Source organism: Balearica regulorum, chromosome 5 (genome assembly GCF_011004875.1).
Source record: "Balearica regulorum gibbericeps isolate bBalReg1 chromosome 5, bBalReg1.pri, whole genome shotgun sequence".
Taxonomy (NCBI): Eukaryota; Metazoa; Chordata; class Aves; order Gruiformes; family Gruidae; genus Balearica; species Balearica regulorum.
Window position 1 is genome coordinate 39,782,372 of NC_046188.1, and position 13,034 is coordinate 39,795,405.

The 13,034-nt window shown below is 44.1% G+C and overlaps 1 protein-coding gene across 3 annotated transcripts in view; it reads left to right on the top strand.

Moving 5' to 3' along the window:
* Positions 1-13,034, top strand: part of RGS6 (regulator of G protein signaling 6) — a 293,290-nt gene that overhangs the window by 180,177 nt on the left and 100,079 nt on the right. For all 3 annotated transcript variants that reach the window (XM_075754298.1, XM_075754296.1, XM_075754297.1), the window contains exon 3: positions 5,772-5,871. In XM_075754298.1, the coding sequence (XP_075610413.1) occupies positions 5,772-5,871 (100 nt within the window). The remainder of the gene's footprint in view (positions 1-5,771; positions 5,872-13,034) is intronic.

Genomic DNA, 13,034 nt, shown 5'->3' on the forward strand with positions numbered 1-13,034 from the left:
GGTTCTGTGCCTCAGCAGCTGAATAAGTAAGCGTCACAGTTTTTTCTTAAGCATTGTTTTGGGTAATTCAATTGATGTGGTGAAACCTGTCCCTCCATGTGATGACTTGTTGAGTAGATACTCAATTTGTGAAGCTCTGGCTAGATTAGCAGCAGTATACAAATAATCACGGTGAGTGCCTTGGTAGTTGTTCATTCACTGGTACTCCTCTGTTCATAAGAGAGATATATAAATGCTACAGCATGTTCCAGTTTCAAGATGAGCTTATTAGCTCTGTTTCACCCTCCCAATAAACATCTGAAGAACATAGTTGTTATTTTCTTTCTTCCCTGAAACACAGTCAAGCGTGAGGGAGCTATGTGGTATATTCTGCTTTTATCTGAAACGAGCTCTGAAATTTAAAGAAAAGCAGAGATAAAAGCTCCATCGGGAAGAGGACAAGTTCCATCAGTGCCCCTGCCCTCAGCAGTTGTCAGAAATTAGTCATGTGGGAAGCGGCCAAACAGCCCTGCCGGCTGGTGTGTGGGTGCTCTGCCACGCTTCGGTTTTGTCACTGTGGTTGGGATTGTGAAAGGTTGTCAGGGATGGGGAGCGTATCTTTTGTAGTCTTGTAGCATCCACTATCTGAGGCACTCCAAGTCCTTCTCTGATATCTTTGAATTAAGTTTCACTTGCCCCTGTGCGATTCGGTATTATCTCCATTATACAGGAGAGGAGACTTGGACGGAGACAGATGAAGCTGTTTGCTGAAGGTCACACAGCAGTTCTCTGGCGGTGGTGCTCCACCGCTTTCCAGCGCTTTCTTGGAGGCAAGGTTGTCCTTTCTCCCTTGAGGGTGCTAAAGGGAGGTGTATTTATTTTTTTTTTCTTCCCAGCCTCCTCTTCCTGTGTTTGAGCAGAGTGAAATTGTCTGGACTGGTGAAGCAAGTTGGCTTCAGTCTTCTTGTCAAATTAACTTTCCTCGTCTGTGCGTGCGTGGGGCTGCGTGGCAGGAGTCGGCAGGTGCAGAAGGCGCAGGCATGCTGGTAGTGTCAGAGACTAGTCAGAGGTGCTTATGGGACCTGTAGGGGTTTGCAACATGAGAAACGGTCTATTTTAAACTTATCTTTCCATCAAGGGTAAAGGACCAGGTGTATTTATAATTGTTGCCATCATGCTAGCCGACAACAGCTTGATACGTTCCTCCATGTGCCGTCCAGCTCCACCAATATTCACGAGAGCTCTCATCTGCCAGGGCAAAGAGGATATTCGCTATCACACACAGCTGTCTGTCCACCCTGTGCGTTTAATGTTGGCGCTGATGAGTGATGCTCAGAGACTCTCCAGCACAGGTTAGCTGGTGACAGACATTCCCAAGAGTAGGGTACCTGCTGCGAGTAATCAGACAGGAACCTGGTGCATACTGAAATATTCAGAAATAGGCAGCGGGACCTGTCCTGCAGGGTCCAAGGGAGTATGCACAGCTAACTTGGAGGATAGAATATGAAAAAGGCACTGTTTCCTTCATTAGCTCACAAAAAAGGGCTCGCAAAATGGGACCAAGGTGGCCTCTGACATCATTATGTGGTAATCAGTCACAATTAAACATGTTCAGCCGGGTAGCTCCAGTAAGCTGTTGTTGGTGTCCAGGCATGGGGTCTTGGAGGTGGGAGCTGCTGGCTTTTCTTTTTTGTGTGTTTACTTGCCCTTCCCTCAGCATGTTGCCTCCGAGGTCAGCCTTGAGCAGAGCTGCGCACACTGGCATGCTGCGGTCTGGGTGCCTGCTTGATTTCTGGTGCTGGGAAAAAGAGTCTGCAAAGTCAAGAGTCATTTTCCGCCCTTATAATGGTAACGCTAGGGATGTTGTGTGGCACTGACCCGAAGTTGCCAGGCTGTGGTCATTACATTTGTTGTTGCATTATGGTTTATTTATTATAACACATCAAAATGTGTTATAAATAAAATGTAATGTTTTATTTTGCCCTGCCTCAGAAAAGGGACCTCTCATCTCTTAGTGATAGACATGTCAGCTCTGACAGAAATTCAAGGTCGTCTACTTCACGCCTTCACTCTCCTTAGGCCAGCAAAAGTGCTGATAGTGGAAAAGAAGGTCTAATGAATACCAGCAAATCCCACGTATGCATTACATCCCTAATGCATTCTGTGTAACAGAATATGTTGGTAAACTCTCATAAACTATCTGCTGTAGAGTCCTGTCTCCACTGATAACGTGCTCCTGAAGCCAAAAGCCCTTTTCAGTGCATTGGAAGTGGGGTAATGTGAAATAAAATCATTCCAGACAAATGTAGGGAGCAGAGTTGTCAGCAGCCAGTCAGGAGAAAGGCAGAGCTGGTTTGTTAGGCATGCATTGCAGCGTGTAGCCAGCAGTGACAGCAGATCCAGAAATTGCTCTGGCTTTCTCAGGGAGATATTGATCCAGAATCCACTCGGAAGGAAGAGTAACAGTTCCTTTGACTGATGCTAAGTCAGACCACATTGAAATAGCAGTGACCCTCATAATAGAAAAAAAACACATTCCCTGTTCTGACTTCTGTTGGGCAGAAGTTAGTTCACTGAAGCTTGCTCATTTAAGAGCGATAAATATAAGGAATGCTTAGTTTTACTAGTTCCTGCCTCGTAGCCTGATGAAGTGAACTATCCGAGGACTCTTAGTCCCTGTCTGCCTAGGATAGGGAAACCTAAAGGATATTTAATGACATGCAGAAACTGAAGGGTGAATCACATTAGCAGTGAAGTGCCTAGGTAACTCTCTTAAAAGTTAAGATGAAAAGCTTTTATCAAAGTGACCTTCATGCTTGATGTTCCCTCTTTGCTTTTCTCCACACTTGAAGCTCTAATAATCACTTTTTTTCCACTTTGTCACTGTATCACTTATTTCATGAACAATTCCATTGCTAGGCAGGAATTTGGGTCCAGGGTGGTGATATCTGCAAATGTTGGGTGGATGCAAAATAAAAAGGCTGGTACAAAGGGTCAGATCTTCTCTTTGTAGCAGACTGAACAAAAACTTGACATAGGTTGCAAAATATAGGGATTTTTTAATATTTTATTTAAAACTTGATTAGAACTTTAAGAAAGGATAAAACAATCATCAAACGTTTCTTCGAATGGGCTACCCTGTCCCCTTCGAACAGCGCAGAAATTTGCTGGAGAGCGTAAGAAAGCACGTCGGGAATGGAACGACTGCATACAACCAGAGGCTGTAACCCCGTGGGCTCTGGGGCAGCAGACTGCAAATGCTGGCATGCTCTAGGAGGACGATGTACGTACTTGTCTCTGGATCAGATGAGAGGGCAGGGAAGGAAAGGGATGTGGCCATCTGAGTAGAAAGGGAAGAAAAGAACAAACATCCAGTGCTTGGAAATAAGGAGAACAAAAAGTGCCAGTAGTCAGGCTGGAAGACAAGAGGAAGAAGGAGCCTTTGGGGAAGGAGTTACCTCTAGGGCAGTTTTGTTTATTTGCATTTAAAATTCTAGTAAGCTTTTGTAATTGTGACTGAGACCTGGATTAATGGCCCCATTTGAGACACCACTGCCTGCTTGATTGCTTGGAACGAACGGGGGAAAGTTTTGGTAAAAACAATATATTTTGCTTTTAACATAATTAAAGGTTTATTTTGCTTGAAATGGAACTTTTCTTGGGGTGATAATGACATAAATCATGTCTGATGTTCCTTTAGCTTACAGTGAGCAAAAGAGTAAGAAGCTTACTTTCCTGCAGCAAAACAATTATTTTAGCTTGTTTTTCATTCTGAATTTTTCATTGAAATAGGAAAAGAAAACCCGACAGTTTTACCAAAAACAGTTTTACCAAAAATTATGCTTGTATGCTTTAAAGCCCTTAAGTGGTCCTGGAGACGTGGGACTTGTAACATGTTCCAGAGTAGTTTCCTCCTACTATTTTTCCTGGAAAAATCTCTCCCTAATGCCAGCAACAAGTGCGTACCGATGAAGGCACATAAGTAGTTGGTCACAGAGAGGCTTTTTCATTGCCTTGTTGAAGTGGTTCTTAGTCTGGCTGAGCTTCTTGGTCCACCCTTTGCAGACAACCGAGCTGTCCCGTCCCCCTGGCAGGTCTGGTGTCAGAGCGCTGTAGCCTTGTAGGTCTGCGTTGGCGATGAGTGATGCCGTTGGGCTCCTCTCAGCACCACGAGGTGCTGTGAAATGCTTCGTGTCCAGCCTGAGAGAAGCAGTTACTCCTCCAGGTATCCTCAGACTGGAAGAAACTGGTTTCATCAGCAAATAACCTTGTATAAAGTTCAGTTAAAGGGGAAAAGGTGGTATTAATTTTCACAGTGTTTGGGTTAGAGGAAAAGTAGCATTATTCTATCACAAATTAACTGTAGGTACCCAACCCTCCCGTAATCTACTGAGTATCTCAGGATATTTTCGTCTTTGTGACTTCATTCCCATTGAGAATTTGTTCAGGGCATGTGTTAACTTAAAAATAATATATAAACGAGGTGCAACAGTTCAGTTAAGCGATAGCCTGAGGTTAAAAACACAGTGATCAAGTTCAGTGTCTGAAGTTGGCAGGGACATTGTATTGCAGCCTCAGGAAGACTTGAAATTAAACTTGTTTTGAAATGTAGGTGTTAAGTCTGTGAAAGAAACTCACTTGCACATCTGAACAAAGCCAGCTTTCCAGAGTTACAGAGAGCTGGTTGAGCTCTCAGGCTGCCTTTAGGAGAGAGAGGGGCTGTGCTCCCACCACGTAACCTCTCTGCTGAGGTTGTTGTTTTGTAATGTCTGTGAGGAGAAAATCTTTAGGTAAAATCAGAGCTGTGTTCTCTGTCTGGCTGCCGTTGGCCTCGGCCCCCTGTCACCAGCAGCGGGCAGGGCTGTGCTGTCAACTGCTCAAGCTAACAGAGCCAACAGCTTCAGGTTTATTTTTGTTGGGCTTCTGAGACCTTATTAACTTGAAAACAGTTTTTGGAGATGCTGAATTTCTGCACTGTACTTATGTTCAGTTTTTTGTTCTCCCTGGCGTTGCCTTCAAGTAAACGCAGGGGGAGTAGCCTCAAAAGGAGCAAAATCCCTTCCCATTTTAGAGTAAACAGGAGGAGGATTAAGCTCCCTTCCCCAGCAACCAGATCCTCTGATTGCCATGGCTTTTGAAGATGGTTGTGTATTTTCCTGTATGTGATGGATTATGTATGTGCCCATGAAGTAAAAGTTAACTTGGCTGTGAAAATCTAACAAGTTTTTCTCTGTGATAATTTTACTTTTGGTTGTTTACTTTGCCCGATAACCATGGCCACATACCATCCCAGCCTACAGTGCAAGGCAAGGGAAATCATCCTGCAGTTGTTGTGCCTCGTGCTCTTCTCAAGCCGTAGGCCGTTGGCGACTGTCTGGAACCCTTTGGAAAATTAAAGCTCTCCTAAGGCCACAGTATTGAGGATTCAAACGAATGTGGGAGAAGACAGGAAAGTGGACTGGATGGGAATCTCCTTAAGCTGGTCGCAGTATGAGTCTAAGCCAATTCACATGTGGACCAAACACCATCTTTGTGTCACCCCGGTCAGCAAACAAAGCACAGTTGCATTTGGATTGTCAGTATCCGACCACCATGTTCCAAGCTGGTCTATGTTGTCTTGTGGTTTCTAGTCTCAGGGTTTAAATTTGGGAGGCAGTAGCTGCGTCTCTAGGTCTGTGTTTGTGGTATGTTTGAAGCCCGTCCCACCAGCCAGGCTCCAAAGCAGTCACGGTGTATAAACGTTACAGTCACCATTTTGCATAAACCACTAAGTCTTCCCTTCCTTTTGACAGATTGAAGACATCATTACGAGAATGCAGGATGACAAAACAGGTGGAGTTCCCATCCGCACTGTCAAGAGCTTTCTGTCCAAAATCCCCAGCGTCGTCACCGGTAAGGACCCTGATTAGCAGGGAAGAGAGTGTGAGCTGGTGCTTGTGGGCTCTAAGCAAACACGCTACTAAAGCTACAAAAAAGAACGAACGTAAGAAAAAAACGCCCCCCTTTGCTTGTTTTTTCTGCACGTCGTTGTTACAGGGTGAAGTATCGAACCAAGATTCCTTAATTCTGTTTAAGAAAGCAAGCATTTATATTTCTTTGGGGTGAGTTATTAAAAAATGTTACGTGGCTTTTGTGGCTGTCACAGTATTGCCAGAGTCACTCCCTGTGCTGGGGGTAGGACGATCTTAGGGAAGAGCCCGGGAAAGAAAGTTGAAACTGTCCTCGCTCATACCCAGATACCCTTATTGGACTTTGATCTCGTGTAGAGGAATGTGAAATACCTTTTATGCATGTGTGCTGCTTTATTAACCTCTATGTACAAAAGCGTGGATGGCGCAGAAACTGGGAGTCAGAGTACAAAACCATTCCTACATGTATTTCCAGACAGAATATTTTCCAGTGCAACAAAGAACTTTGCCATTGATAGATGATGAGTTTATTCAGAGTGATGTAAATTGCTTGGAGGATTTGTTCTTGGGTTTCTGGTACCTGTTTTCACTAACTCGATAGTGGTATTCACTGCAGTGGCAAAAATCTGCTGTTCTCCCTCTCTCCACCAGTAGACTGTTGTCCAATATGAGATACCCAACTGCTCCTGTGACATAATTTATGATGTTGTGGATGTCTGTAAAGTAAATACGATGTTCTCTGTCCTTCAGAGTCTCTTTCCACATCAGACCAGATGCACATGCTGATGAGTCTGTTTAGGGAAGTTTCCCCTCCTGTTCTGGAAAGCGAAGGGCTTTGTTCTCTGTGGCTGTGACTTTGCTGCAGTAAAATTCTGATGATCACTAAAAATGCTAAAGTTGCATTGTTGCATACAGACAGCATACCAATAACTGAGAGAAGACGGGCAGTTCAAAGGGACCTTTCTTGCTCTGAGGGTCTTTATACTGTTGTAAAATAACGGGGAAATATCTCTTGTCAACAGGGATGCTGGCAATGAAGCTGGTGTCAAGCCACTGCAAAGAGGGTTCCCTGCAGTGGAGTATATCTGAGCTGAAGCACTTCAGAAATATCTTTACTGTGAAAATGGTTGGATTGAACAGAGTTTGAGGTTGTGTAGATTGATTCAGGAATGTGATTTGATATCCTTGTATCAGAAAAAATGTCCAACTTAAGCTACAGGAATGGAATACAAATCTACAGGGTTCTTGGGGATAGGCAGGGAATATGGAAATTGGAATTAAGTTTTTACTTAAATGAGGTTCAGTCCAGTTAATCTCATTTTATTGAGCAACAGGCTTTTCTGTCTGAAATTGGTTTCAGGGTGGTGACTCAGTGTAAGCAGTTGCAGGATTAGGGGTTTACAGTGGAAAAGAAACATATTATCTAGAATGAGATGTGAAAATTGTGTTACTAAATTGCAGGTTATGTCTGGATCAGGTATGACCTAACTGTTCTTGAAGGTTCCTGGGGAAAATAACCATTTAGCTGATTTGAAAACTCATTCCATAAGCTCAAGTCTGCAATATGCACACTGGATGTCTTAAGACTGAATCAGCTGAAACAGGTTTATGATATTCCTGTTAATATTCATAGCATTGATTAAGCAATTGATCTACTCATCAAGCCACCACCTGTTACACAAAAGAAAAAGGAAACAGGAGACACCAAGCATCTTTAAACTGATTATTTATCCTTAGGTACCACCCTGGTTGGCAGCTCCCTGGCGCGATGGAAACTGCCCCTTTGCGTGCGGCTGTTCTGGAACAGCAGCTGAAATGGCATCACCTTGAAATGGCTCGTTTTTCAAAGCACAGGGAACAGTGAAAAGATAAAATAAGAACAAAACCTCCCTCCAAAGCTCACAGAAAATTCTCAGATTTGGAGGGAAACAAGCTTAGTACCATTCTTTTCAGGTGATTTGAAGGCAGCTCCCTTGTGACACACTGGGCAGTGCATGAAGCCTCTGAGTTTGAAAACTATGGGAAAATAATGGCTCAACTTGGAGCCCAAATATGTCTCCGTTTCCCATTTCTCATTTCTCCTTTCAGATGCATAGACCTGCCTATTTGTAGACCAAAACCAAAATAAATTTATGTATGATTTCAGTACTTGTACTAGATGTGTAAAGAGCTGGAGCTCTTGAAGAGGCAGGAGCACCTGTGTTTGAGCGCTGGGGTGGTTTGGTCTGGAGAAGGGAAAGCTGAAGGAAATCAGAGGCTATAGAGAAGACAGGGTCAGGCCCTTTCTCAGGACTGCATGATGGAAGCACAAAAGACAATGCACACAAGTTGCAAGAAAAGAAATCCCAGCTAGATTTAAGAAGAAAGTTGTTTATCATCAGAACAGCAGAGCATGGGCCTGGTGGCCTGGAGGGGTGGATCCAGCATTTTTGAAGTGTTCAGAAATCCTTGAGTCCGGCTGGACTGAACAATCTGACCTAACTCTGCATGTGGCCTTGCTTTGGATGGAGGTTGGACTAGACAACCTCCAGAGAATCCCTCGAACCTGAATTATTCTTATGATCATTGGATACTCAATTTTAGTGCTTGTGTAGTTCCACTCAATGTCATGAACACAATAGAAGAGCTTGTATTTTCAAAAACTTTGGACCCCCTCCTGGGAAGAGCTTAATTTCTAGGTTCTGGCATTCTCACACACTTTTTATTTCTACCTGAAAAATGGAACAGCAACACTGAGACGTGATTTACTTGGCAGGCTCACAGTGTCTGTGATTAACAGGGGTTTATTTTTGCTTGACACTTCTATGGTAATTGCTCCTCACAGGAGAAATGTAAAATCTTAAAGAAACGTTACAGCAGTGCCTTGGTGCTCTGAACAGGCAGCTCTGTTTATAATACAGCAAAGTGGGTGTTTGATTTAAAGTTTGAATACCAGGGAAAGAACCGCTCATCTCTGTTTTGCTTTCATCTATCCTGATGCGTAAGTTGTGAATGAGGCATTGTGTAACACCAGCAGAAGGAGCCTCAGGGAGTTATCAGTAATGGTCCTCTCTTGACAACAGGAAACTGAGAAAAGGATGAAGAAACCTTTTCTGAATGTGTGATGAGTCCGCGTGGGGATGCCGTGCCAAAGGCACATTTTAATCTGCATTAGAAGTAGATTTCTGTTCCTCTTCCCTGGCTTTTGGCTCAAAGTAGGTCACTTGGAGGAGGACACATCACACCATTATGTTCTTGGTTAAGTCTTCACTTTCATTCTCTGTGGCTTGCCCATAAAAGTTAGATGAAACCAGTCTGTGTGGTATCTATGCAGCTCAGAAACCCAATCGTGTCCTGGGCTGCATCAAAAGATGCGTGACCAGCAGGTCGAGGGAGGTGATCCTGCCCCTCTACTCCACTCTTGTGAGACCCCACCTGGAGTACTGCATCCAGCTCTGGGGGCCCCAGTACAGGAGAGACATGGAGCTGTTGGAGCGAGTCCAGAGGAGGGCCACGAAGCTGATCAGAGGGCTGGAGCACCTCTCCTATGAGGACAGGCTGAGAGAGTTGGGATTGTTCAGCCTGGAGAAGAGAAGGCTCCAGGGAGATCTAATTGCGGCTTACCAGTACCTGAAGGGGGCCTACAGGAAAGATGGTGAGGGACTGTTTATCAGGGAGTGTAGTGACAGGACAAGGGGTAATGGGTTTAAGCTGAAGGAGGGTTGATTTAGATTAGATGTTAGAAAGAAATTCTTTACTGTGGGGGTGGTGAGGCACTGGAACAGGTTGCCCAGAGAGGTTGTGGAGGCCCCATCCCTGGAAACGTTTAAGATCAGGTTGGATGAGGCTTTGGGCAATGTGGTCTAGTGGAGGGTGTCCCTGCCCGCAGCAGGGGGGTTGGAACTAGATGATCTTTGAGGTCCCTTCCAACCCTAACCATTCTATGATTCTATGTGCGTCTATCCAACAGTAAGTTTAGAGTATGGAATGAAAAACTGACCGAGGGCAGGTATTGAGTAGTGCTGTGATCCATGCCCAACCTGGGTCATCAGCCAATGCACACGATGGCAGTTGCTGCAATAAATGGAGTTGCATGTTTCTCTCTTAGTGAGAAAACAATTTCCTTAGTAATGATTTTGTTTCTGTAAATGAAAAGGCAATTCTCTATTTTCCCAGTCATCAGACTGTTATAAGAACATCTCATGATACTAACCAGCAACAAAACTGGCTTTCTAATCTTCTTTTTGACTTTCATACAATTGTGTCTTAAAACTAACCTCCTGTTTGGTAGGAGGACCAAATGCGTATGCTTTCTTCTCCGACTGATTCAGACTTGACCCTATACAACATTGCCAAAACAAGTCAGAAAGAAGTCGGTGCTGCAACAGCTGAGCTTTCCAGTGCAAAAAGCCTGCTTCATGCTTCCCAGTCTGCCTCCAGCCTCCAAGCTCATTCCAGATTTCTCCTGGTCCTGGGTACTGACTGATCCTGTGTACCAGTATCTTTGCCACTGCAACCCAAGGGAGACATGCAGTCTACAAGCCTTGCCCCATTCTGCCATCCTCCCATGAGGTTTTGATACAGCGTCATTCTGATCCACAGCCCCCTGACTTCAAGCAGGCCTGTCCTCACAACTCCATTTTGAGTGATGCCTCCTCCTTCCAGCAGCGGTCCCCTCGCTGGCACCTTGCTTGCGCACTGCCCCTGACCCTTACTCCAACACTCGCTTGTCATCTTGCTCTGCTCCCAGCCCTGCCTGCGTGGCTGTGATCGGGTTGACGGATGATGTCCCAGCTGTACTGGCTTGGGTTAAGTGCTGCCATGCAAGCTGCGTGCACGCAGCCCTGCCAGTGCATTTCACTGCTGACCTGCCGTGTCTGTCTTACTTAAGTCCCGGACCTCTCTGAGCAGAAAGTGCCGGTATTACTGAAATGTGCCAGATGGCCTGTCGTTACTCGAGACTTATCATCTAAACCAAGTTTCAACTGCCATGTGTCTCTGTCTGAAGAAGCCAGCATGTGTCTTGGCAAATGTCTATGGAGTTGTCCCAGAACACATCAGAATGTCAGTCGCTCAAAGAAAATGCATTTGGCTGGAGTATGGAAATCCCATAGTGTTGGGAAAGAGAGAATTTATTATTGATAGCGTTCCCTGACAGCATAGTTCTGTACAGACAAGTTGTGCTGGAGGACTTCATACACCCATTGCAAAATGAGCTCCTGTGGTGCCAGTCTGAGGGTATTCATTGCCTTTTCCCTTCAGAGGAACTCAAACACATCTCTCATCCAGATGTGGCAGCCAGAGGTGCAAGGGAGAAGAGAGAGTTCCTCGTCTCCAGGGTTTGAAAGGTCCCTGTTCAGAGGAGCTGTATAAAGAGGTCGTGGCATGGGGAGCAGGACCGGGACCAGCGATGCTGACAGGAGCCGGGAGCCAGCACCCGTCACCTAGCAGGGCCCAGAGAGCAGGCTGTGTGGCTGAGTGCTTTGCCACAATGTCCACTTTCTCAATGCTTTTTTGGGGTTTTGTTTTGTTTTGTTTTGTTTTTTCCCCAGATGTAGAACTTACCTTGGTTCCTTACAGAAACTACTTTCATTGGGACCAAAAAACTCCATAAGCTTGGCTGAAAATGGATTTGGCTTCCCCTGGGCTCTCTGGCTGTTTGTATCACTTGGCCACAGGGTTTTAACTGAAGGACTGAGCCTGCTACAGATTTCCCTGAACACTTGGGTAATTTCATTCTAGATCTAAACAATTCATCCCTAGATCTGGGATAGGACCAGTCTCTGAACCTGAACAGCTGAAACATTTGTCAAAATGAGCGTCTCGATCTAAACTTCTAGCCCAGGTCAATCTTTCTTTTTTCTTTTTTAATTCTTATTTTATTTATTTGTCTTTCCTCTGCAGTTTTGCTTTGAGAAACAAGAGACTTGAAATGTGGTACTGACTCTCAGGCAAAGTTAGTAGATGTAGGTAGTCTGAAATCTAAACCAAGTTCAATATTTTGCTGGACATGAATGAGCTTTTTAGTTAAAACAAGCAAAACAAAAAAACTAAAAAAAACTGTGCCAAAACTTAAATTAATCTCTAAACTAATTTTGGGAGTTTACTGATTTGTAAATGATATAAAGAACATGCTTATGGATTAAAATTTACATACATTTCATATATTTATATATACATATATAGTACTGTATAATTTCTGATGGTTTTCCACATTTATGTACAGCAGGTGCTGCACAGTAAATCCAACAGTCATGCAATTTTGTGGTGGAAACTGTTTGGAAACCCTAGTTGAGCACACAAATCCATTTATTTCTCATCAAAAATCAATTGCTCTGAGCAAGTTGCATTTAAACTAAATCAAGTCAAAACTGGCTTCTTCATCACAACTTCTATTTTCTTCTTTTATGCACCTCTTGAAATTGCACCCAGTGGAAATGTAATCCATCCCTTCAATAAGAAGGTTGTTATACCTTTTAATCTGGTATTTCAAAGCTGCTGTGAATCATACAGCATTAGACATGTCAGCTATTACACGAGTAGCACGTGCCTTGCAATTTTTTTTTCCTGTAGCTTTCTCTTAAGCTCTCTATTCCCATGCCAGGAGACAAATTAACCCAGCTAAGGAGCTGAAGAGTTATGCTGTCTTCATCCACAGCCCCCTCCTACTTCCCTTTTCCTCTAACTGCAGCCAGCTTCCTACCTTTCAAAGGATGAGAGGGATGGGGGAGGGAAAGGCAAAAATCAGCTCATTGAAGCGTAGCAATTCTTTGCCTGTTGTTAAGATGCAAGTCAATGCCTTGTGAAGCAAAAGTTTCAAAGGATTTGATTTTCAGAGGACAAGGGGGATAGTAGATTAATTGAATAGGATATGGTTGTCAAAGAAATAAGAGAAAGCAACTAGAATTAATATTTTAAACAGTGAATATTCAGTATACCTCTCTGTGCATCTGCATGCGTGTACACATCAATACACATAAAGAGCATGCAGTTTTTCTTAAGAATAAGCCTAAGACCGGCAAGTGTTGTATGCTAGGAATAAACAGCGACAGGCTTCTGTGTTTGTCGGTGCTGTGCGGAATGAGGACTGCCAGCGTTTGTGTGTCACTGCCCTCTGCCGCAACCAGGCTATAGCTCAGTTCGTGCAGCTCTCCACCTTCATGGCGA